The sequence below is a fragment of the Trichophyton verrucosum genome (assembly GCF_000151505.1).
Source record: "Trichophyton verrucosum HKI 0517 chromosome Unknown contig00084_1.f1.exp, whole genome shotgun sequence".
Lineage (NCBI taxonomy): Eukaryota > Fungi > Ascomycota > Eurotiomycetes > Onygenales > Arthrodermataceae > Trichophyton > Trichophyton verrucosum.
Window position 1 is genome coordinate 1 of NW_003315585.1, and position 23,802 is coordinate 23,802.

The following is a 23,802-nucleotide window of genomic DNA, read 5'->3' on the forward strand; positions in this document are numbered from 1 at the left end:
CCTTTTTCCTAACTAGATGCTTTATGCTTGCTTGCTTTTTGACTTCATGCTGAGGCGTTCAAGACGCTGCTAGACAGACTAACTAAAGAGCCGTCCATATAGTTCGCTCGGGCCGGGCGACGCTGGTTGCCTATCTAGGACAAAGGACGCAGAATCCATCCGTGTACCACCAGCCATGATCCTCTTCAATTGCCGACCAGCAAAGAGGAAAGAAAATAAAAGGAGGAAAAAAAAAAAAAAGGAAATATAAGAGGGCCATGACACGGAATATGGTTGAGCGGGAAGCGGACCGTGACCTCTGCTGGCCTGTGTTGTCTGGCTGATCGACAGATACGTTATTATATGCATCGACTGAGGATTACCTGTCTCGGCAAAGCTACAGAGCATTGCTATACAAAGAGCAAAAAGTCCTCATGATGCAGGGTAACCTGGATGCATCTTCGCCTGAAGACGCACTTGCATACATGCCGATATAGTGATTCTGGTCAACAGGGGGAAGGGGAAGGGGGAGGAGGAGAGATAAGCTGCGGCTGCCACCAAGTTCTCCAGTGCCCCTCGCCTGTATAGCGCCGCTAGCAATGACATGAACCGGTTTACTAGCACTTACTAGCACCTCCATACCCGTCTATATGAGATTACAGAGCAAATAGGCCGTACGGAGATAGCCGTATCCTCCAGAGCAGGTTGTCGGAGTTTGCAGATCACAGGCCCCTTTAGACAGGGGAGATATCCGGTAGTTAGTTTTAATGGTCAGGAGAGGGAATTTGGAGATCGAATTCCGTCATCTCGTCTCTTTTATGTCGATGATTACTAGGACAGGATATGCATTTACGATCGGATGGGATATTCACGTTCCCCGGCCGGCGGTTCGCGGGGGTGGTTGCTGTCGACCTGACCTGGCCTGGGGGTATGGGGGAGCGCATGGAGATGCCACTCCCCTCCGACTCTGGGGGATGATCCAACGAGGAGAAGTTAACTGGAGTAACATACAAGGCCAAAAAAAAAATGTAAAAATATACTCTGGAGTGGCATTGGAGATTGCTGGGGTTAGAACATCTCCGCCCACCCAGACGTATATTTATTAATATATATCGTTGCTGCCAACTCATCACCTACCAAAACAGCCCCCCTTCCCCCTCTCTTCCCATGCAATATGCACCCCTCCCGCAGAAGATCCATCATGGCCAGCAGCGGGAGAAACGTTTCCCCCTTGATCATAAGGTTGGACGTCAGATATATGCACATAACTCCTCATCTTCTCCAGGGGTGGGCAGGAGGATACATACATGGCACCAGCGAAGCGAAAAAAAAAAAAATGCATATCCCATTGCTCCATCCGTCGTCTTCTTTCCTGCCACTGATAACTAAAATATATAAAAAATTAAAATTAAAATTAAAATAAAACTGGAAAAATCCCCCAGAAGGATAATTAACTGTATGGAGCGTGGGCGGAGGAGACCCCCAGACAAGAAGCTGAGCATGGCCGGCCAGGCCAGAGGAGGATTCGAGATAATATCTTTGTCTCGGCCCCCGATTCCCGTCCCCTTCCCTTGCCTTGCCTTCTGCTCCATCCACTCGTGGCATCGTGGTGTCGTTTCTTCGCTTGTTCGGTATTGAGGCGAGTGATCATTAATCAACTCGGTCGATTCAATAAATCAGTCCACTTCCTTCTTTTTTCTCTCTTCATGACACATTGCACCAGCCATGGCCGGTGCATTTGCAAATTTCACCCTCAACTAGTCAGTGCTAGTTGCTTTTACCGTCTGCCAACGCCTCAGGAACCAGCCAGCCCATTGCCGCAGGAACAGGAACCCAAAAAAGGGACGAACCCAACTATCGATCCAACAAAAATTGTGATCAAAGATGAAGCACGAAGAGAGAGAGGAAAAAAGAAAAGAAAAGAAAAAAGAGCGGTCTTCTTTGCTTCTTCTCCGTCTTTTTGGCGGGCTAAGCAAACGGGCGCCCCAGGCAGCATGAAATACGGTCTGAATATCTGGGATGGCCCAGCGCCACCGTCTCCCACTACTGCTGGGCCTGCTTGGCCATTTTTATTTTATTTTATTTTGAGGCCAGCCAGCGAGATCCCAAAGAGCAGGCGGCGGGAGAGTATCCAGCACACAGGCTGCCGGGTGAAGAGATTTTATTAATAACTCCCACGCGCGGCGGGCAACAAGCGAAGCGTCGGAACTCAATGGACCAACTTATATCAAGGCCTCCCACCCTGCCTAGGGCAAAAGCTAGCTTGCAAAAACGACCTCGATGGCCCCGAAGGATATAAACAGACTGCCAGGAATGGGAATGTTTTCCTCGCGAGAAAAGAAAGGGACCCAATTATCTTGCTTTCTCAAAACGTGGCGGCAACCCTTTTTTTTGCTCCTGAGTCCATCGAGACCCCCCCAGCCAGCCCTTTTCCAACGGTTGGATATAGCGTGGATTTGAGCCAGACCCATGCCCCAGACTGAAGCCCCTCAGAAGGACCCAAGGCTCGGCCCAGGCCAGGATAGGGCTGCTGGAGGATCTCCGTGGTTCATTCTCCGTGTTGAAAACCAGGCTCGCCAACTTTTCAGGACGAGGATATTTTTTACCTTGACTCCCCTTTCGCTTGCAGGAGAGAAGCCAAATGATTAGGGCCATCCACAGCCTGAGAATTGAGGAATTGAAAAAATGAAAAAGAACATGTGTGACAGCAGGCCTCTTCGGACCATTTGTCGGCGGAGATATGCCCTGCGAAGGCCGGTCAGCCCCGGGGGGAGGAGGCACTGCCTAGCCCTTGAGGCTGGGCTTGATGGCCTCTAGCGAATGTAACTCTTGGTGTGCGTTTTCCCTGAAGTTGTTTTTTTTATTTTGAAGAAAGATGAGGTTCATATGCCTCTTCCGTTTAGCCGTGGCTTTGCAGGGCGCATGGCACTAACTAGCTGGGGCCGATGCCTGGATGGACAAGCTGACCAGCCGTTTCAGCCTCGAAAATGCAGCTTTTCCGAGGCGAGGACTATCGGCATTTGCGCGGTCCCTGGTCACGGCGAGCACCAGAAGAGGAGGAGGAGGACCTTTGGTCGTACAGCGAGGAAGCAGAGAATCCCCCCCCCCCTACTTAGGTATGTATCTGCCTGCAGTACGACATGCGGGCATACGCAGGCTGCCTCTTTTACTCATCGTCTCTCTCCCCCCTTTTCAGCCATCTCGGCGCATACATACATGCGACGACCGGTTCCTTCGCCTTCTCGGCCTTTTCGGGTAAAAAGAAAGGAGGACGCAGCGGCAGATGATCAAAAAGCAGCGGCGTCGTCATCTTCGTGTAGCTACAGATGACTCTGTTTTTGTCAGCGCCTGCATTAGTCCATCCATCCATCCATCCATCCTCTGCTTGAATGCGCGATGGCCAGCGCCGGGCAAGTCTTATCTATCGCCCAAGTAAACTACAGAGACATGGTAGCCAGCTACTAGCTCCGTTGTACGTACATACATAGTTCTACGACAGCTTCAAGCATTCTACAAGCAGCGAAGGGGTTGAGCGAGATGACATGGTCAGCTGATCGCTTGTGGAAACCGTTGATTGGTATCTAAATATAATCATTTATCATAACCTCATGAACCCCTTGCTTCAGTTTGAACCCCCAAGGTGGGAGCAGAGCGTGGCATGGGAGAGCAGTGCCATTGCTAACAGAACCCCCCCGGTCCAAGACGCATGGTCAGCAAAGAGGAAAAGATGTCTGCCAGGTGGTTGCAATGCAGGAGCTTGGATAACTTTTTGTATCGTTTTTTGTTTCTTTTTTTTGGTCCGCTCGGTGCTGGAGAGAGGCTACTAATACAGAGCAGGTTGCAGGCAAAAGAGAGAGAGCAGAGCCGAGAGTAGCTGACGAAGCGCTACTCTTATCCCTCCTTGGGCATTCGACTCAACAGCTAAACGATGCACGCCAGCAGATATTTTCTTCTTTCTTCCTTCATCCCTCCCGCTCTCAGCCTAGCCAGGCGTGGGGTTTCTTTAGCGTTTGGTCATAGCAGCCATGAGCCCCGAGCACATCAGCGCACATCAATGCACATCTATGCCTCGCGGGTCAAGATGTCGGAGTCACCAGCGTCGAGGATGGCCATGGTAGAGCAGCGGAAAAGTTTACCGCAGGCAGTTCCAAGTTCAATCTATACGGGCGAACGTAATCAACGTTCCAAGCGGTTAGCCAAGCTCTCCAGCAATATCCCAGCACATGGTATACAAAAATAGCATGTGGGAGGGAAATCCCTTCTCAGAGCAACTACTACTCTCCAAAGTCACCATAGAGATAGTCCACTACGTGTAACTTCTTCGCAGAGCAAATGGAGGAGATAGAGCTGTCTTATTGCGTATTTTCCTCCACACGCGTATTCTGAACGAATACGCGCATCGAGTACTTCACTTTTTTTCCAGGATTTTCTTTTTTTCTTTTTTTGGTTTTCAACAAGGAGATATAGGCGATTGAGTACTTACGTTGTTTCCGTGGAAGTGGTGGACTGGGACCTTGGCAAGCATAGCATAGTCTATATACGCAATCGGTCAGCGTCAGGTCTTGATATTCTCGCCAGTCTGATGATAACTTACACTCGAGCTCGGACTTGCGCAGAGGTGGGCAGTTTCCGGCGATGAGAATGAGCTTGGCCTTGCCAGAGCGGAGGGTCTTGAGGGTAGACTTGGATCCCATGGTGACTGTCATGATTCAGCTCGTTAGCTTTCTGCATAAACATCTTCTTCACACGTCTCGAGGCGCAGCAACATACCCTTGCCGGACTTCATCACAAGCGCAAGGCGCGAGGAGAGGGTATCGGTGGTCTTCTTAGCCTTGGCCATTGCGACGGATGTCTGCTGTCTGTCCTCGTTGTCGAAAGAAGGTCGCGTTGACTGGACGTTGTTGATGCTTGCTGGTCAAACGAACGAAAGAAAGAGAAAATAAAAAAAAAAGATCGTTTCGTGGAAAGAAAAAAATAAGCGAAAGTGCGCTTGATGACTAAGATATTACTATATAATCTACACGTGATGTCACTCTTACGTAATCTAGGGATAAACAACTGGCGGGGTCGAAAAAGTTCGAAGCGCATTTTTGATAATATTATTGGAAGTTTTCATTATTTGCGATACTGATGACACGACCTGTAAGAAGGGCCACTGAAGATAGGATGGATTCCCCTACGCGCCTCACAATTCTCATATCCGGGAGCGGCACCAACCTCCAAGCCGTGATCGATGCCATTGACGCCAAAACTCTTCCCGCAACAGTTGTGCGAGTGCTGTCGAACCGGAAAGACGCATATGGCCTCGAGAGGGCAAAGAAAGCCGGCATACCTACCGTATACCATAACCTACTAACATACAAGAAAAAACATCCAAACACGGAAGAGGGTGTAAAGAAAGCTCGGGAGGAATATGACACCGAGTTGGCACGGATAGTACTGGACGATAAGCCTGACCTTGTTGTCTGTCTAGGTTTTATGTATGTGCTATCAAAGAAGTTCCTGGATCCAATGGCAAAGGCAGGCTTGGATACTATAAATCTGCACCCCGCACTACCGGGCGCATTCAACGGAACTGTAAGTCATGAGGCTTCCCACATGGGACTTTGTTTAGCTATGATTGCTTAATATTCTAATTCCGGGCGGTAGCATGCCATTGAACGCGCCCAAGAAGCATGGCTAGAAGGCAAAATTGATAAGACAGGAGTCATGATCCATAAAGTCATTGCAGAGGTTGATATGGGCGAGCCAATCCTGATACGCGAGATCCCATTTATAAAAGGTGTGGATGAAGATCTGGAGGCACTCAAGGAGAGAATACACAAGATCGAGTGGGAAGTGGTGATAGAAGGAATAAATATCATGATAAAAAGGATGGAGGAGAGGTAGCCCAAGAAATACAATAAAAAAAAGCAGACAAGGAACCCAACGTAGCCTGCATTATTTGCGCCGCTGCTACACTAGATTGGAAGGTCAACTATTTGATAGTCGATGAGAACCCTACTATGTTCTGGTACGGAACACTCCCCATAGGCTCTACAGAGCTGATTAAGTACTATGAACCACCTGGCTAACATGAATATCCTCTGTGCAATCCGTACATCCAGCTGTGCCTGACTACACTGAACTCCTGACCGTTAACAACTCATCGTATATTTTCCTAATACTCGGAAATCATTCGGTTAAATCTCTTCCACAGCGCCTCGACTTCAACAGTTCAGATACAAAAAAAGGTGGCGTTTGCCATTTCCCTACAAAAAAGGGGGAAAAAAAGGTCGCCACCAGTTATTTCATTTGGTTGATTGAAGTTAATTGGTCCCAGGATAACTATATAGTACGAAGTCTAAGGGAAAGATTAACCATTCCTGGAATGTTGAAGAAAACGAGGGGATAGAATTAAAGCAAGAGAAAAGAGCTTATCTTGATACCCTATCGTCTCCCGTTCACCTACGGCAATTGACTTGGGCTTGACTCTTGGGCCAGTTAATGATAGCTGGGGAGTACAAGCTGAATGCAGCCACCCGCTTTGCTTGGTGAGTGTTTCGGCTATGAACCGGCTATGGAGGCAAGACAGATGCCGAGAAGGATCAAGTACCGTGTTAAGAACTTGATACTATCTCATCACGGCTGGGCGGGCCTGAGTGTGGCGTTATTGTGACAGTGCTGTCTGTCAGACCCATGGAGTGTTGGCATGACCAAGATCTAGCAGAGATGTTCATTAATGAAAGAGCGGTAAGGCTGCAAGGGCAATAGCCGGTTTTGATGTGTTGCAGGGTACATGGTATGTTGAGTTTTACGAACACTGGAGTGGGAGGGTGCACTGATTGTGAAAGGGCGTTAACCCCTATCCAATGGCTATCGGGTACCCTAAATTACTTTCCTGCCCGATCACATTGAAAGCTAGAATTTTGAGACTCCTGGTACCTGTTGCCGGAGGAGTTATATTTTGCATTGACCCTCTAGCTATCACTTTGATAGTCCACGTTACACTTTATTATCATGTCAGGCGTTTGAACCGGCTTTTTCATGGCTAGTAGAACAATACCAAGGGGTTGCTATAGATGGCATAACGGCGGCTATCCATTCTATCAAATACTAGTGTACAGCGCCCTAAGTGTCTGCTGATCACATACCAATTGGTATTCTACAGCTTTGTAAAACTTGTCGGCATTGAGCATTGATATTGTCATATTCAACTTTTGGTGCTAGATAAGAATCAAGCACACCTGCTTCCGTAGTATTTTGACGTTGATATACAAATGGTGATCATAACTCAAAGATGACAGGGGGTAGTCTCACTATGAATACATGGCGGGATAGGTAACCAAACCAGGGTGTTGTGGAAGGGTAGGGATTTAAGGGAAGATAGATGCCTCAGAACTGAGAAATTATGTGCTTCGTAAATATTGGAACAAACACAAAAACTATTCATTAAACATGCCTTTTTTTTTTTTCCTTTTCTTTTTTTTTTCCTCAGCTTCGTCGAACTCCCTTTTTGGTTCCAACTGAAGTATGGCTCACGGCCACCCCGACTATGCTGTGCGACGTGTTGTCATCAAAAGGGGAGGATAAGGGGCTAGCTACTTCCCTTTCCTTGTCGCGCTTGATTCGATAGTAAGCTAGCCTTGCAAACCGACTGAGCTGAGCCCAGAAATGCCGACCGGCTTCATGAACAGATATTCTATCAAGTAAATCAACAGTAGCATTGCGAACTACCGAGTCATTGTGAAAGAGGCCCATAGAGAGATAGAAGAGCCCGGCCTGTGTTTCTGGTATAACTGAAAGAAGTTGGCAGATAGAATTGTAATCTTTGATGGATTTCGAAAATGCAACATATACTGCCTTAGCATCCACATCGCTCAGCTTGAGTGTCCGTAGTCGATCATGGTGATGTTGGACATCTAGACCCTTCAATGGCTTTCCAACAAGATGCATTGTTGCAGTGTCTTGAATAAAGTAGTAATATGATCGGGTGTTCCTCCACCCTTCAATTCGCGGTACCCAAGCGGCGAGTTCACGTTGTTTGGTGGCTTCATCGACCCAAACGTATCCGTGTCCGCGTAGAGTTGATTCTCCTGAGCGTTCACGCATTGGAGATGAATCTGGCGGGGGTTCATCAGGCCCCACTATATCAAGAGCAGTTGCCCCGTAGACTATTTCCTCAAAGGTGGCAGATATTCTTGTGAATTTGTTGATATAGGCACGCCATTTGGCCCGGATAACACCTTCACTATGTCTCGAAGCTATGCTCTTAAGGATATCATCCATAAACTGCACATCGCCAGTAAGGTCCGGAGGGTTGGAGGAGCTGCCGAGTAGAGACGAGGAGGAATTTTGGTTTTGTGGTTGGAAATACTGCATCCCTTCCGTTACGGGAGCAGCCTCAACACGGTTGCTAATCTTCATCCGTCCGCTAGGGAGGTCACAAAGAAGATCCCACCATTCATGATGGTTCGCAAATGTCGGATTTGTGACACCGGCCACAAAACCAGGCACTTTAATAAGCTCATCAATTTTTGTCAAGTCCGTGTATGGAAAGGCATGGCGAGTGAACCCCCGTAGTGTTCCTCCTGAAGCAAGGGCACATGTTGCAAGGACAGCTTCAGCAACCTCTCCAGATGGCCGATTATGCCCCAGGAATATAACACGTTTCTGAGTGAGCAGAGCATTTACCAGCACAATTATGGGATGTGTGAAAGGTCCGCTGCTTGTTAGATGTGGGTGCAGAGCAAAAGGTTGTGGGGAGGCAGCATGGGGACCTGCAAATGTCTGTATCAGTTTGACCAAGGAAAAATCACCCACGGTTTCTGGGGAGATTGCTGTAGGGACCTTGACCGGAATTGCAATGTCGTTGTAGACGATCTTAGATTCAAACTCATGAGTGTCGCGAGGCACGGTATATCGGGATGGAGGCCCAGCCTTTTGAGGATCAATGCCTTGACGTTCGAGCTCTGCTCGTTCGTCTGCAAGCCTCTGTTTAATCATCCTTTCGAACTTTTCCACAAAGAGATCTTTTGTCTCAGTTGACTGGAGTATGTGTCGTTCAAGGTATGAAAGACACGGCATCAATGAAAGATCCATAGCATTGAGAGAATCATATAATTTGGCCAGAGTTTCCGGGAATGGGTGTTTGAAATAATCTTCTAAGGCAAGGAGTAGCAGTGGCTATGGGAATTCGTTAGTGGAGGCCCGACTGTAGCCAACTGGGGAGAACGAACCTTGTATATATGCAGAAAGGAGTGCCTTGTGCATATTGCCATTGCTTTAACCATTGCGCCACTGTGTCTGTCAGTATATCAACTCATAGGTAAAACGCATAATGTGGTTGACAATACCGTTTAACTGATGTGTCCTGTTTTGTATTCACAAGATTAAGGACGTACATCAGGGGTGGTTCATCATCCATGCCCGCACTCCCGGCATCATCTTCCTCCGGATACTCCTGAGATAGGTCATCTTGATTTTTTTCTTCGTCTTGCTCGTCATCCCCATCCTTATCTTCCCCAAATTCAGGGTCTTCTTCAGGCCCACCATTATCCTTGTGCAAAAAGAAGATCGTCCAATCCTGGCTGCGAACGTGTGTTTGATCAGGTAACATGAGCTCTGCCAGCATGCTCTCATCGCCACTAATGGCACTAGGATACTGATGCTCCATAATAGGCCCCCGGTCTACATCAAATGAGGCAACGAGAATGTACTCGACATGCGGTTCTGGAGAGTCAGCGGGGTACTGCGACTTGTACCTCCGTTTCTGTGCCTGAAAGCTGCCATAGGAATGTACAGATCGCCGCTGTGAGGATTCCCCAGAGCTTCCAATTGATTTGTGGCTGAGAGACGTCTGCGATCGGTTCTTCCTTGGTCCAATGGAAACGGACTGATGCGGGGATATAGATGAGGGGGGGATGGAGGTGAATGAGGTGCCTCGGTCGTGAGAAGAGCCGTTGGTGGAGGGCCGTCTGGCCAAGGAGTTCGCCATGATTGAATATTGGTGGTATAATCAGAGGATTAAAGGGGCAGAAATGAGAAATTGCATTCTACAGTAGAGCAAGATGGTTAATCTCATGGCAGTCACCTTGGGCGCATAAGTCAACGTATTTCAACATACCTCGCTATTGACGCAATGCGCTTATCGAGTGTTGGCTATCAATCCATCAGAAGCATGCGTGGATCAAGGAACATTTAGGGACGCCCCAGGAACAGCTTTCTCTCTCTCTCTCCATGCGATGCGCCATCCACAAGCAGAGGGTCCCTTTTCTTGGTTTCTTTTGCACTCGCGGCTATCGAGGCGAACAGCAGGCAGGGTTGGGATTGGCTGACCTGGCGCCTTCACATGGTGTTGATGACTAAGATAAACGTGGACCGGAATAATATTTTTGCGCCCGGACAAGGGGAAATTATTTATCCGGTCCAATGTTTGTTGATTTCCGCTTTGGGCTCTCGGATAGTGCATCATGACTTGGGCTTATCAAAGGCAAGATAACATTGAAGGAAGCGAACCGCAAGCAACAAGAATTGAGACGACCACTGCACCAATAACTATACGGCCACTATTCGATTACCCACCCCATCATTGTTAATAATTGCTCCTAGTCAAAGCAGAAAGGAAGAATGGTAGGCTTAATTTGGTGCTCATAGTCCAAGTCATTCATTACATACTGACAACGACTGTAGGGTACGCCAAACACAACGCCATATAAGCCGTCGCCTCTCTCCTTCGGATCCCCCCGTTCCTCTCCCTTCCGGCGCCAGTCGTTTGTCTCTTCACCGCCCCCTTCATCACCCGGACCCGTGATTCGGCCAAATATACCCGGAAGCCCGAGTAGCAGAGGAACCACCCCGACACATTCCCCGAGCAAATTGAGCCATTTCCAAGCACTAGAAAGAGAGAATGGAGATGTATTTACGAACGGTAGCAACGGACTACGATCCTCCCCTGGCCCCAGATCACCGCAACTTTCACCTACAAAAGGAGCCAATGCTCAAGATCGGTTTTCAGCTATGGGAAGGCCCCAAACACCTGAAAGGTCGCCAAAAAACAACGATCTGCTGAGCAAGATACCTCCGGCACAGCTGCGGGAGATGCGTGAGGCTTTCCAGGTACTAGATCGTGATAACGATGGCCAAGTAAACAGGGAAGATGTAGCCGATGCTTTAAACAACCTTGGTTAGTTGGTCAACTTTTTGACATTTGATCTATCCCCGGGCTATTTTGTCTTGCTGACTCATGCTTGTTTAGGCGAAGATTCGTCTTCTTTGGCAACAGGCGCATACTTTCCGCCAAACGGCCCGCGATCCATCAACCTTCCAACCTACTTAAACCAGATCGCTACCCATCTAGCACCACTATCGTCTTCTCAAGAGCTCCTTAACGCCTTTGCAGCATTTGACGAAGATGACAGTGGTCAGATTGACCTGGCAGAGCTTCGAGATGCTTTACTCCACACCAGCCCCGAAGGAGACGAGAGACCGTTGACAGAGAGCGAAATAAACGAAGTCATACAGGGATTCACCGGCAGACGCGCATTTGGTAATAAAGGGAAAACTTCCTCTCTTACGGGGTCGAGAAGTCGAGCCGAAGTGTTCAGGTATGAGGAGTTTGTTGGAAGTTTAACTGGTGGCCCGGGAGACCCAAAGGCAGACAAATCAAAATCGAAGGAAAGCTGAATATCATCCGTGGATTACCATAACGTGATAGTATTAATTGCATCGGCAGCTGGGTAGCGTCGCTTTTAATGTTTATAGTTGTGAATAATATAATGACCAAACCACTATACTATGTCTTGCGCTGTTTTCATGGCGTACCTGATACCACAAACCGGCTCGCGGCCGTGTTCATATCTAAAACTTCTTCACCCTGTATAGATCATCAACTATCCGCTCCTGTTATCGGCGGCCCCCTGCTCTGTCGTCGTTTTCCCCCCCTTGGTCTTAACTGCGCGCCGACACACCCCTTTTAAACTCTAAATAAGCTTGAATAGTGCCAAGACCACCTAAATCTTCTCTAACATCACCACGTGACCACTATAAACTGGAACCTTGGAAGCGACCCCCAGAAAGTTGGCTGGATCGCCCGACGCGCTGGGCAAAAATAGTCGCGATGAGGCTGGTTTTCGGTTTTCAGGGCAGGGGTAAAGGGAAAAAAAAATCCATGACTTGCATGCCAGCCAGCCCTTTGCATATCGCCGTCTAGTTATTGAAAGCCACTCACATATACGTGCTCCAAGGGCATTATCTGGCGCCTACTACACGGCCCTGGTAACGGGGTCTGCCGTTTCTGACAGGATGCCTCAACCATCCCAACCTCGCGTCCCCGCAGTATCAGGCGGACTGCAGCCACCTCAACCCACTAGAACATTACGCAGATTCCAATCACACCAGACACTATCGACACATTCGAGTAGCCCGGCCGTAGGCTCCCGACCTCCGATCTTCCGAAATACAACGAGCATTAACACCCGAGAGGCATCGGCACAGCAGACGTCGGAGCAGCCAGTAACTGCCGCAACGACACCTGCAACAACTCATGGCCGTGGGAGGTCTAATAGCGATGTTACTGGAGCTGCGCCTGGAGCTGCGCAACCACGCAAACGACCCAGTGTCAATCGAAAATCAGGGTCCATTGGCTATCTCACTAGGCGTTCTGGCCTTGAAAATCTCTTGAGAGAGGGCCCTCCGAATAACAATATTGCGATTGGGCTTGAAGAGTTGCGGTACCTGATTCTGTCCACAAGAGTCGATGCGGATAACGATGGGATGGTAAGCGAAATCACTCATCCTAAGAGGGCGTAGGGTCACTGTGCTAATGTTCCATGATTGAAGTCAACTCACCGTATATACGTTTGGCTCGCCCTCCTCGATATACCTCCTCTCCCAACAGACGAATACCTCTCCCTTGTCCACCGGGGTCGGTCACCGGCATATACCAAGATCCGTAATGACACATTCCGAACCCTAGCCACTGATCCATTATTTAAACGGAGAGTTACCGAAGCAAGTCTTATACGACTTCTCAATGCCGTGGCATGGAAGATACATGACTCCAAAACAGGAACTTCTTCGCGCCAGCTTTCTCCTTCGCAGCAGTCAAACTCGAGAAGAACTTCATCCGTCTTCCTCCCCGATGGTCATGCTGCCGCTATTGATGGCCAAAGTCCGAACCCATCGGATTCCGCTGCAATATATGTGCAGGGGATGAATGTCTTATGCGCACCGTTCCTTTATGCATCACGAAGCGAAGTGGAAGCGTTCGCGCTGTTCCACCACTTTATCACCCGTGAATGTCCCGGGTATGCCAAAAGTACCATGGACGGAGTCCATAAAGGAGTCAAGTTAGTGGATCGTTGCCTAGAAGTTGTTGAGCCAAAGTTAGCCAATCACTTATTCAGTAAGGGAATGCATGCCGAATTATACGCATTCCCATCGGTACTTACGCTGTGTGCTTGTACACCCCCACTACCAGAGGTTTTGCATCTTTGGGATTTTCTTTTCGCCTACGGACCGCATTTGAATATATTATGCATTGTTGCACAATTAATACGGATGAGGGATATTATCTTGGCAAGTCAGAGGTAAATATCTTATGCCTCTAATACTCTAATTCTGGGTACATTTCCTAACTCTTACGTAGTCCAAACAAAATCCTCCGGTCATTCCCGCCTATCGATGCAAAAGAAACAATCGCTCTGACCGTTTTAATTGTACAAAAAATTCCTGCGGAGCTTTATGAAGAACTACTTTTACACGCAAAATAATTTTGGGAGGTTCAAAGCCAGCATCAATGCATTTCCTTTTCTATGTTTCCATGCTTCTTGATGATGATGATGATGATGATGACTATGACTAATAAACACTATTAAAAGGTATACATGAGACTTTGGTTGTCCTTTGTATCACTTGCTTCTGAAAAAAAGTAAGAAGAGTAAAAAGTATGGGAAGCGGGGAACGATTGAAAAGCCTCGAAAAGGGTGTGTTTAATGTTAACGCTTGGTTGCGGACCTATTCCTCCAGCAGCGGACAACTTGACCAATCATCCGTCCATTTCCTTCCATCTGCATGCCCCGGCCAGGTACTTTTCCAGACCTTTTGATAAAACCGAGCTTGTGCAGATTGCTCAAAGAAGTGCTTCCCCCACGCAAAAATATCCTCGATCCTGGGCTCAAAAAGCATCCGCCATTTCTTGTCAACCTCTCTTATAACCACTTTCTCGAAATTCATATCCTCCTGTGGCCTCGTACAGAGCCAAGACCTACCAAGCCATCTTGTGATGTCACCAAGTTCTCCGTTGAATACTCCACTTCCGAATTCTCCATGTCCCCAAGGTTGAAGTTTGAGGTATTGTAGCGAAGGGGATTTAGAAGGGTATCTGAGTCCGTTGGCAGTAGCTATCATCCGGAATATGGAAAGCGCGAGGTTTGCGTCAATGGCGCAGTTTTTAAACGTTTCACGCATCTGATCCAAGGTTGCTACTGCATTGGAACTAATACGTAGGCTATCGATGCCGGGGTCAATAGACGAGGAATGCCTGTAGTGGATGACGCTAGAAAAATCAAGCCTCAGGATTAATTGCTTCAACCATTTAAACATGCCCAAAGTCTGGTAGATATCTACTTCGTCCTTATTACCGTTGGTACGGGGTATGAGAATGCCAAGCGTCTGGAGCTTCGGGCATTGCCTCTGAATCTCTCGAACCTCACTATTGTAGAGGACAAATAAACTCGCTCCTGTCATAAATCCGCGAGACGCAATGAAATCCAGTTTAATCAGGGTATTACCATGTTTTTCAAGGATAACGTTGAACGTCTGTTCAGTGACAAAGCCAGTCAATTTCAATTCCTTGAGGGGAGGCAGGTTTCGTAGAAAATCAGCCATAATCCTGTCAAAGATTATGGTGTCTGCGAAAGTGGAAAGAAATAATTTTAGGTTGAGAGAGCGAAGGGAACTAAACTTCCCCTCCATTGCCATTTGATCAAGGATTCTGACTATGTCAACACCATCATCGCTCATTATTCGAAGGGTTTGCAGCTTGGAGAAATCCGTGTAGCGAGTCCACTTGCGGAGTGTGGAAGGGGTTAAGCTCTCTATGAATTTGAAGGATAGACTCCGGAGCTGTCCAAGTGGCCTGGGGGTATTTTGCTCTGGTGGATTATTGATAAAAAAGCCACGCCATGCTGGCTTCGGGTTGCGTTGTATATTTATGAAAGTGCTCGGAACTGCCATGGACACATGTCTCAAGTTTGGTGCTAAACCAGCCACCATTTGTTGAATTGCTTCAGAGTTATAACAAACTCTTCCCTGGATATCGTAATCTGACTGATGTGCGCGTATGCTATATAAGCATGGAGATGTCGCAAGGGTATATTCCTCTAGGCTTATATCCTGGGGATAGTCAGCCGGCTGAAAGAGGCTGTGGAGGATAAAGTGGTGCATGTGAAGGCGGCTCCTTTGGTGACGCTGGTGTAGTGCTAACAGTACGCAGAGCGGAATTTGGTCTTCGGAGGCGTAAATAAAGTCTTTGAGGCTTGACAGGCTCTTGATGAAGTGTACAAGGGGGCTCCAGGCAACCTCCTGGGCCTGCCTCTCTTCATTTGTCAAGTATGGATTTTCACCAACATCAGAGAAGACCTTCCTATCGCCATATTCCCATGTTGAATCGCTGTCGCTCTGGTCATCATAACCTGCGGCCCACTCGTCATCGTCATTTTCATCGTCTGCTTCATGGTACCCAAGGCTCATGTCTCCGAGTGGCCATTCTCCACTGTTAGAATTCATATCCCGAATATGGATACTTCCGGTTATCTTCACGACCTGCACATAGTCAATGTACCCACGAGGGGTTAGAATGTGGCTCCATCGCTCCATGTCCTCGGCTAGTTTCTCCTTGCTTTCTAAGGAGATTGGGACGCGCCTAAACCTCTGTCTCGTTGCTGCAATATTGCACCATTTGCTTGTCAAAGAGAATGAAAACAAGCTTTTCTTGCTTGGGTCACAGTCCACAAGGCAGTCACAGACCATGCATAGAATATCTAGAGGCATAGCCCCAAGAGAAGGTGGGCGGGTCATTCTGGTCGCTGTCGGTATCAACTCAAGGTTAGTTATTGGTTGTTAGTTGTGTCTAGGTTTAGAATTCTCGGCGATGCAGTCAGCTAGTTATATATAGCTGTCTTAATGAATAGTGAATAGATTAGAAGTGAATAAACCACTAGGCTGAGGACATGTGTATTCACAACGCTTCATTCATTACCTCTTGCCTAATGAATATACTATCAAATGAATAGAGCTGGACTCCCTTTCAAAGTGAAGAAGCTTTTCTTTGTGTAGGAGAAGTGATATATGTCATCCTCGCTGCAACTGTTGTCGGGGGTTTGCCCCGACCCTTGCAGGTTGATGGGTAGTTCTTCCAATAAGCGGTCGAGTTAAGCTCATTAGATTTGGCACGGACCTGCAAAGCTTGATCCTGTTGTCTCCACAAATATAAGGTTTGTCTATCAAGGGAGTAAAAACGGAAGACGCCATAGTGAACCAGCAAACGCTCGAGTGAGTCTCGGTGGATTAAGATTAAATCATGGCTTGCCAGGGTCGGAGTAGTTAGTCCGCCTGCTAGCCATTTGTTATAGCTTATTCGTTAACTGGCAACCTTACACCAGTCCTCTCAGTGTGCAATAGTTGTTGGTGTATCCCAGGGATGTCTATAAAAGCAGAGATTCGGGACCCTCATCTGGCAGCTTCTTTCTCATCATTATCTTCAGCTTGGGTAAAAAAGACCAACCTCCATATCCGAATACGCACTATGTACGAACAGCCACCTCATCCCCTGAAGCAAAATCTTTTCACATATTCTAATCATCGCATAGAACTCCCGAAACTAACAACCGACAAAATGAAATTCACCGCTGCGACCATCATAAGTACGGTCTACGCCTCCACTGCCTTTGCCAGCAACGTTAGCTGTGTTTACCAGAAAGGCACCAAGGGAGACCATATCGTTGGACTTAAGGGTGCTGTTCAGGCATACGGCGGGCAATACCATGTCTCTGGAAGAAGCGGCTCTACATTTGCAACCTATGGAAGCGCCAAACTGACACTACGCCGTACCGGTGATCATCCCTCAGTAAACAGCTATACCGATGCTACTACTGTCGCCAACAAAATCCAAGAAATCATTGACTGCTGCTACAACCACGGATACACCGAGTGTGTTGGAAACGGTGACATCATCTCCTTTTCTGACGGCGGCCATATCAACGTAAACGTTGCCCACAACTAGAATGGAACCAAGGAAACATAGGGGACTGAGAGGATACAGGAGCAATGGAGGAGTTATAAAACAGGGCGCAATGCAATTATATAGCCAAACCTTAGAAATAAAAATCTAGTTTGCTCTGTTGGAATTCTTAAAGCAGTTTGTAGCCTTGGTTTCCTCTGAACAACATCAATGCGGCGAGTGGGTGTCATAGATTATAGAACATATGAAGGCCTGGTAACAGTATCTTGGTGCAAATGACAAGTTCAAATGGATGACTGTTGGTAATTTAGTCTAATCTAGATGCATGGGCCTAAGTTTGTGCAGCTTCCCAGATACAGCGTTCACATAGACAAGCTCCTCCCAACGCGCCCATGGCCCATTCGCGTCTTTTCTTAACAGGAAGGCTAACATCGCAATAGTGATTTAGAATTTCTTCGCCTTTCGAGATACCTCCCTTGCTAGACCTGGATTCTGGACCCCACTTGACCCTCCCCTCATCGGTTCTAGCAGTAAAAGTGATCTCGCCACCCCATTCCCATCGAACATTTGGATCGCAGCTATGATTTGCTAGACACCACAGAGGATGTACAGCACAAACTTCAGGACCGCCATCCCATGTAGATAGACGACCAGATGCAGTTCCGCGAAATTTGGCATACAGGGTATTCAAGACCCAAGTGTCGTACCGATCTAATGATTTGAATGGATCAATCCCCATCTCATCCAGAATACGCATAGGCTGGACGATATTAAGCTGAAAAGAAAACGGTAATGTAGCGGATGCTGGTCTTTTAGTGAAAGTTGTATCAAAAATATCATCTCCTTTGCCATCCAAAGAGGAAAAGTCACCCCATATGTATTTGACTTCTGGGAGGTCAAGAGGGTGGATATCTTGAGTGGCTGCCATTGCAATAGAACGCTCGAGCAGTAAAAGGTACAGATAATCAGCTTTATCTTTTGGATCCGGGACATCTTTGCCTATAGACTCTAGCCCATCTTGCCCACACATTGCAGTGTGGTAGAGTTCCTGGGCTAGATCATGGCACGTTTGACTGCAGAATATAGTATCATGGCAATCTTCGCAAGCAACAGGTGGTTCAGGGGATGAGAGTTCTGGTAAGCGACCATTACAAGCATCGCATATATCATCATGCAGTCGATTTGTCGCTGTCAACATTGATGATTCATGCAATAGTATCTCGCCTGGAGCAATGTCTTCTTTCGCAAATAAGCCAAGTTGGATAGAAACGTTACCACCTTCAAAAGTGATGTCTTCGCGTAAATTTCCATTCACAACACTCTCGTGCAAAGATGGTAAAGTTGTTGTGCGAACTTCGCATTTGGGTGCTACCCGGGCCAGCCGTTCATTCAGATATCTTACAATCTCTGGTTTGTTTCGATCCGGTTCGTGAGTGTTCCATGGGTATAATGATCGCCTAGCGTGACCTTGAGCAGGAAGAGTCATAGGATCAAAGCCGGTTGAATTCACGTTAGTAGAAATGGCGGCTTCTTTGATTTTGTTGAGTAACAACGGTAGCTCTGTGTTTCGCACTTTCCCTTTAACCCCGTCTGTAGGTAAGTTCATAGCCTGCACACACATGTCATAGGCATCCCTCAAACACCCGCATTGGGCAAGAGATTTCACCAATAATTCGTAAACTTCAAAGATATGCTCGGTATATTCCTTATCCGAAAGGGGTTCGAACGCGGGGCTTTCAACATCGAGGCAGTTTCCATAATCCTCAGTATTACCTCCACTCCCATCCGAAACCTCAAGCGAGCTCAAGTCTGAAAAGGATTCCAAATCAACTCGTTTTCGAGCCGGATATTCGCTTGTATCGGGGTCGATTACGGAATCGAATAAGGTAAGGGCGCGGTAGGCATCAGCAGCAGCTAAGTCGGGAAATCCAAGCGCCTGGTAGGTTAAGCCACGTTGAAAATGTCGAATCGGATTATAGGGATCAATGCGAATCATGAAAGAGCATTCTCGACGCCTTTTCAATAAATCTGGCTCACATGTCTCATTTTTCTGTAGAGACATGCTATACTATTCCTTAGAACAGGTTTCCTGGTGGGGTAAGGGATAAATATCGAAAAAAAAAAAAGGGAATATCATGGGTAGTTTTGGGAGGCACAGAAATACGCATCAACAGCTTTTGGCTAGAAGATGACACGATATATGGGCGAACCGACGGGGTCTGTAGTTGGAGGCTTGCATATCACCTTACGGTGGCCACCATGGAGGAAAAATTAACTGGTCACGTGATTGACCTGGCCCTCCTGGAGATCAGATCGTAGGGGGTGAGTTGACCCATGCGATTGTTAGAGATCACTTTCATCACCTGCGCTGCTTTAGACATCTTAAGCTCTGTTAAGAGATAGCCCATGAGAAGCATTGACATAAGAAAGCCAGCTCCTTAATAAGTGCCTTAGGTGGTTATTGGCCTAGATGGCTGGCTGCAAGTTATCAAATGATTCCTAATAATATTCTTGAACAGTTATGCAACTAGCTCCAGTGCATGCAAACGGCAGAAGTAAAGTATACCCGATGCCGGTTCGATGCACATTCCCATAACATCGGAAAAGGCAGCGAGGACGGGTATAGAAAAAGGTCAGAGAATAAAATATATTTCGAATTGCTAAGGATAATTGGTAGCTGCCTGGGGAGACATTTGAGTGGCTAATCACATAACCTATTTATATGGACACAAGCAATTAGTAACTGTGAATGCGATGCCATCTAGGCAAGGTTGACTTACAGAACAGTTCTCATCTAGCACAATCTGATGCTCGTCTCCCCCAGTGTGAGCGCCGGCAAATCCAAGCCTAACATTATGTCTGTCCCTAAGCGTTGCCGCTACACGGGCGAGCATGCTTCTCTAAATTTTATGAAAATTCGTCATGAGTATCGGAGCTACTTTCAAGATCAACGTGCAAAGTACGAGCACATGTGGGGTGGTAGCGTCAAGTGGCACGATAGGCCTTTGTTTTAGAACAACGCCGCCCACTCGGCGAATGATAGTCCTCTTCGAAGTATAGTCAAGGGTTGCAATAAACGTACCGTAAGAAAGGCCTCATTCATCCCCCCTTGGCGGTCCACATCATTCCGGCTTAGAATCTGGTAGCTGTCATGCAAGCGTTTTCTACTTGCAAGTCCGGGGCTTCTCATATTTGTCTGGTCTAACGCACTCTCGACACCCACAGTTAGATCGGATTGGGCATCAGGGTCGGCAATGTTGATGCCATTGCTAGCATCGTCTTGTGCTCGATTATCGGGCGAGAATATTTTAATCGTCTGGTCAATTCCCGACACAGCGAGAAGGGGTTCGTATGGATGACCTAAATGTATTTTTAGTTATCATATGCAGCAATCCCAAAGCCTTACTCCTGTCGCAATGATTCTCTCGTACCTTGGACCACATTGACTACATCACTATCCCCGTTGAGGATGTTGAGTAGATCCGATGTCTTTCGATCCCATATGAAAACGTTTCCGTCATCGCTTCCACTCACAACATATTCATCGTCCAAACCGAAATAGTTCACGTCCTTAACAGTCTTCACATTGCAATGGCCTTGGTAAACGTTGAGGTGAGAAGAACAGGGAACATGTGACTCTACCGAGTTACGACACGCTGAAGATAGTTGGGTGGATATTCCAAATTCATCTTCATCATCATCTTCCCTTAACCTTTCGTTCTCAGAGTCGTAGTCGCTGCTATCACTCTCACTCTCTGAATCTTCACTCTCTTCTTCATCATCCTCTTCAGATGAGCTTTGAATATCATGGTCCTCGACATCATGTCTGGGGATGGGTTCTCGATGTGAGTGTCGATTGTGGCGTGAGTGTCTATTCAGAACGCGAAGTTCGGATATTTCCTCTTCTTCTTCGTTGGGATCGATGTCCTCCTGTAGTCTTTCTCTTTCGTCATCTTCATCATCATCATCCTCTTCAAGCGTAGCTCGAAGGCCTCCGAAGGCACGATTGACAAATTCAAAGTTAACACCCTCACCAACGTCCATCAAAATACCCCTCCCTACCTTTAAACCCCAGAATCGAGTGGCAGCACGGCGGTCAAGGGCAGATAGATTAGAATTATCCCTTGAGATCCCTTCCCCGTCAATTGATGACATGGCTGCACCAGAAAGGTCTTCTAAAGGCAGTCTAATTGCCTGGGCAAAAGCATTCACTGCATGAGATTGAGAGGAAAAAATCACACGAGATTCATCAAGCTCGAATCTCGAGGTATCAACGTTCACAATAGGATTGTTCCCAGCCAATCCCTTCAAGTATTGTATCAGAATGGTATCGATGGCCTCGTCTGTTGCAGATTGCGGAATGGGGAATCTAGCAGCATTGCGACGTTCAGAAGGCCTCTCTTTAAATCCTTCTAGCAGGGCTGGTCTCCCTCCTTCAAGCCAGAGTACAATTGCCTTCAAGAAATCGTACCCAAACTGACTGCTATTGTCAATGATTCCGTTTTCGGTAGGAGCTGGTTCAATCTGGCGGAAAAATTGAAGCTGTGGGCTCTCACCACCCGATGCTGTTTGTATTCTACCGCCAAGTACCCTGGCTAAGGTGCCAGAGGCTTGAATAAACCGACGAGATGACTCCCTGTTACTGCGCAGAGCCTGCTGAAAAACAACATCTCCATGTGTAGGATTCAAGGGGTATCCCCAATTTCTTATAACGTCATCCATTTCAGGCAAATATGTCGCTGCAAGCCCAAGGACTGCAGTAAATGACGAAGTATATGGGGTGGGATCAGCCATCGACTGTTCCTCGACAGCCTCACGGGTGGAAGCATCTACCGAAAAAAGCAATTTTCGAACTTCAACCAGCCCCTTGGCTATTCGAAGACTCAGCTTCTGGGCCTCGTTGAGAACAGATTCGCGTGCCCTCTCAAGGACCTCCTGTGGTGTGTCAGCCAGGCTTGTCCCTGGAAGTGAGTCGAAAGGAATATCTTCGAGCTCGCCATTCCGGTAACGAACTCTAAAAGCTAGGTCTTCTGATTCGTTACTCTCAGGGCGAAGCCGGGATTGGTGACGGGATCCACTGCTAGCAGAGCTGACGGATCGGGCTTTTCCTCGCTTCCTTTTCCTATTTTTGGATTTCTTAGCTCTTCCAGTACTTATGCCATCCAAACATTCCCTGTTGTCCTCATCCTTATGGTCCAATGCATCGTCGTTGCGGACTAAGTCGAAGCTGTAAATATGTTCTCCAGACCAGCTGACAATCATCTCATTTGGGTTTGCATTGCTAATTTTGCAAGCTGTAATGTGCCCGTTATCTCTCCTTTTCATCTTTTTCTGGCCGCGCGGAGCAAATCTCTTTACGCAACGTGTAGCCTTCCCCATGGCCTCGTTGTCATGCTGGGATTTTGGAGGATTGTGGCTTCCAGGCTGACCACGCTCAGCTTGTAAATCACGGCCTAGCATCCGCCTATCGTGTAGAAAGCAGTGGAGATGGGCACCTCCAAGCGCGATGTAGTGTGGCTGGCTGGAAGAGCAGGATATGGTGTTCAAATCGAGGTTGTACCGTTTGTAAGATATCAACGGCGGCGGAACGTTGGAGTCGTCATGCCTCAGGCCGGGCCTAAAAGCCATGAAGCCCTGGCCACCACGAGGAGATGGATATGCGGACGACGGCTGCCGTAGATCCCACTGTCTAACTTCCCCGTCCTCGGAGCAGGTGAGGAAATGATGAGGGGAATTCTCGGTGACAATTCGTTTGACTCGATCTGCGTGTGACCGATATACCCGGGAGTTCGTGTTATTCTCTGTCAAATAACGCATTCCACTGAAGAAATTACTAATCCTTCGTCTTCGAGCCGAGGTAATAGCAGGAGTTTCCGTAGCTGCAGACCTTCCTTGATGCTCGATATCAAAAACACGGACTTCGGAATCACCGGCGCAGGATACCAGGGTCCCATCGTTCGAATGTGGCATGAACTTCACAGAGAATATGTTTGCTGAATGGCCAGTAACAATTGTTGTGTTGAGGAAGAATGATGCCTCCGTCGATTCAGGTTGATATGAGAAGATGTTTAAATGTTTGTCATCAGAGCCTGAAGCAAGAAGTTTCCCAGAGTTCGACCATCTATTGTTAGATATATTTCGTTAGCAATTCCGTCAACTGTGGCCTATTTAGATCAATTGAAACTGCACAAACGTACGATAAGGCGTTGACGCAACCATTATGGCCTCCTAGTTCGTTGACTATATCCAGATCATCGATCCATGCCTTATCGCCGTAAAACCCACGAATGCTGGAGTACAGCGTACTATCACCCTGCTCTCGGAGAAGGATACGTTTATGAAGTGATGATTTCATCGTCGAATCGTCAGATGCCTCTTTCAGACGTTCAAATCGTACTAAGATGTATGCCAAACATTATCCGGGCTTTGTGCTCCCTAAAGCTGGTGCACACAACTTATTTGGAGCCTAGAATCGTCACGGTTGTCCCGAATAACTTTCCCATCCGGATAGAAGGTGCAAATATGTGGGTGGCAAGGGGCTGAAAATCGCGGTGCTGATGTTGAATTAACACTTGTTAGGATATAAAGAGCTTGTCTAAATG

At 47.4% G+C, this 23,802-nt stretch overlaps 10 protein-coding genes across 10 annotated transcripts; 5 read left to right on the plus strand and 5 right to left on the minus strand.

Annotated features, from left to right (window-relative positions):
• Window positions 1–1,778: 1,778 nt before the first annotated feature.
• TRV_00850 (uncharacterized protein) lies at window positions 1,779–2,147 on the plus strand (the record flags this gene model as incomplete). Its single annotated transcript, XM_003024885.1, has 1 exon — window positions 1,779–2,147. A coding segment is annotated over one exon (369 nt), but the record flags the coding sequence as incomplete, so codon positions are not given.
• Window positions 2,148–4,171: 2,024 nt separating this feature from the next.
• On the minus strand, window positions 4,172–4,819 carry TRV_00851 (uncharacterized protein; the record flags this gene model as incomplete). Its single annotated transcript, XM_003024886.1, has 4 exons — window positions 4,172–4,285; window positions 4,463–4,512; window positions 4,574–4,678; window positions 4,750–4,819. 4 exons carry the CDS (start codon window positions 4,817–4,819, stop codon window positions 4,172–4,174), a joined length of 339 nt encoding a protein of 112 aa, XP_003024932.1.
• A 326-nt stretch (window positions 4,820–5,145) lies between these two features.
• TRV_00852 (uncharacterized protein) lies at window positions 5,146–5,868 on the plus strand (the record flags this gene model as incomplete). Its single annotated transcript, XM_003024887.1, has 2 exons — window positions 5,146–5,556; window positions 5,629–5,868. 2 exons carry the CDS (start codon window positions 5,146–5,148, stop codon window positions 5,866–5,868), a joined length of 651 nt encoding a protein of 216 aa, XP_003024933.1.
• Window positions 5,869–7,452: 1,584 nt separating this feature from the next.
• Window positions 7,453–9,955, minus strand: TRV_00853 (uncharacterized protein; the record flags this gene model as incomplete). Its single annotated transcript, XM_003024888.1, has 3 exons — window positions 7,453–9,144; window positions 9,198–9,258; window positions 9,363–9,955. 3 exons carry the CDS (start codon window positions 9,953–9,955, stop codon window positions 7,453–7,455), a joined length of 2,346 nt encoding a protein of 781 aa, XP_003024934.1.
• A 1,103-nt stretch (window positions 9,956–11,058) lies between these two features.
• Window positions 11,059–11,643, plus strand: TRV_00854 (uncharacterized protein; the record flags this gene model as incomplete). Its single annotated transcript, XM_003024889.1, has 2 exons — window positions 11,059–11,143; window positions 11,216–11,643. The coding sequence occupies 2 exons, from the start codon at window positions 11,059–11,061 to the stop codon at window positions 11,641–11,643; spliced, it is 513 nt and encodes a 170-aa protein (XP_003024935.1).
• A 1,089-nt stretch (window positions 11,644–12,732) lies between these two features.
• Window positions 12,733–13,822, plus strand: TRV_00855 (uncharacterized protein; the record flags this gene model as incomplete). Its single annotated transcript, XM_003024890.1, has 3 exons — window positions 12,733–12,735; window positions 12,799–13,547; window positions 13,708–13,822. 3 exons carry the CDS (start codon window positions 12,733–12,735, stop codon window positions 13,820–13,822), a joined length of 867 nt encoding a protein of 288 aa, XP_003024936.1.
• Window positions 13,823–13,974: 152 nt separating this feature from the next.
• TRV_00856 (uncharacterized protein) lies at window positions 13,975–16,038 on the minus strand (the record flags this gene model as incomplete). Its single annotated transcript, XM_003024891.1, has 1 exon — window positions 13,975–16,038. The coding sequence occupies one exon, from the start codon at window positions 16,036–16,038 to the stop codon at window positions 13,975–13,977; it is 2,064 nt and encodes a 687-aa protein (XP_003024937.1).
• Window positions 16,039–16,660: 622 nt separating this feature from the next.
• On the plus strand, window positions 16,661–17,242 carry TRV_00857 (uncharacterized protein; the record flags this gene model as incomplete). Its single annotated transcript, XM_003024892.1, has 1 exon — window positions 16,661–17,242. The coding sequence occupies one exon, from the start codon at window positions 16,661–16,663 to the stop codon at window positions 17,240–17,242; it is 582 nt and encodes a 193-aa protein (XP_003024938.1).
• A 289-nt stretch (window positions 17,243–17,531) lies between these two features.
• On the minus strand, window positions 17,532–19,262 carry TRV_00858 (uncharacterized protein; the record flags this gene model as incomplete). The annotated part of the gene is made up of 1 exon (XM_003024893.1): window positions 17,532–19,262. One exon carries the CDS (start codon window positions 19,260–19,262, stop codon window positions 17,532–17,534), a length of 1,731 nt encoding a protein of 576 aa, XP_003024939.1.
• A 948-nt stretch (window positions 19,263–20,210) lies between these two features.
• Window positions 20,211–23,555, minus strand: TRV_00859 (uncharacterized protein; the record flags this gene model as incomplete). Its single annotated transcript, XM_003024894.1, has 3 exons — window positions 20,211–20,560; window positions 20,632–23,321; window positions 23,398–23,555. 3 exons carry the CDS (start codon window positions 23,553–23,555, stop codon window positions 20,211–20,213), a joined length of 3,198 nt encoding a protein of 1,065 aa, XP_003024940.1.
• Window positions 23,556–23,802: the final 247 nt, after the last annotated feature.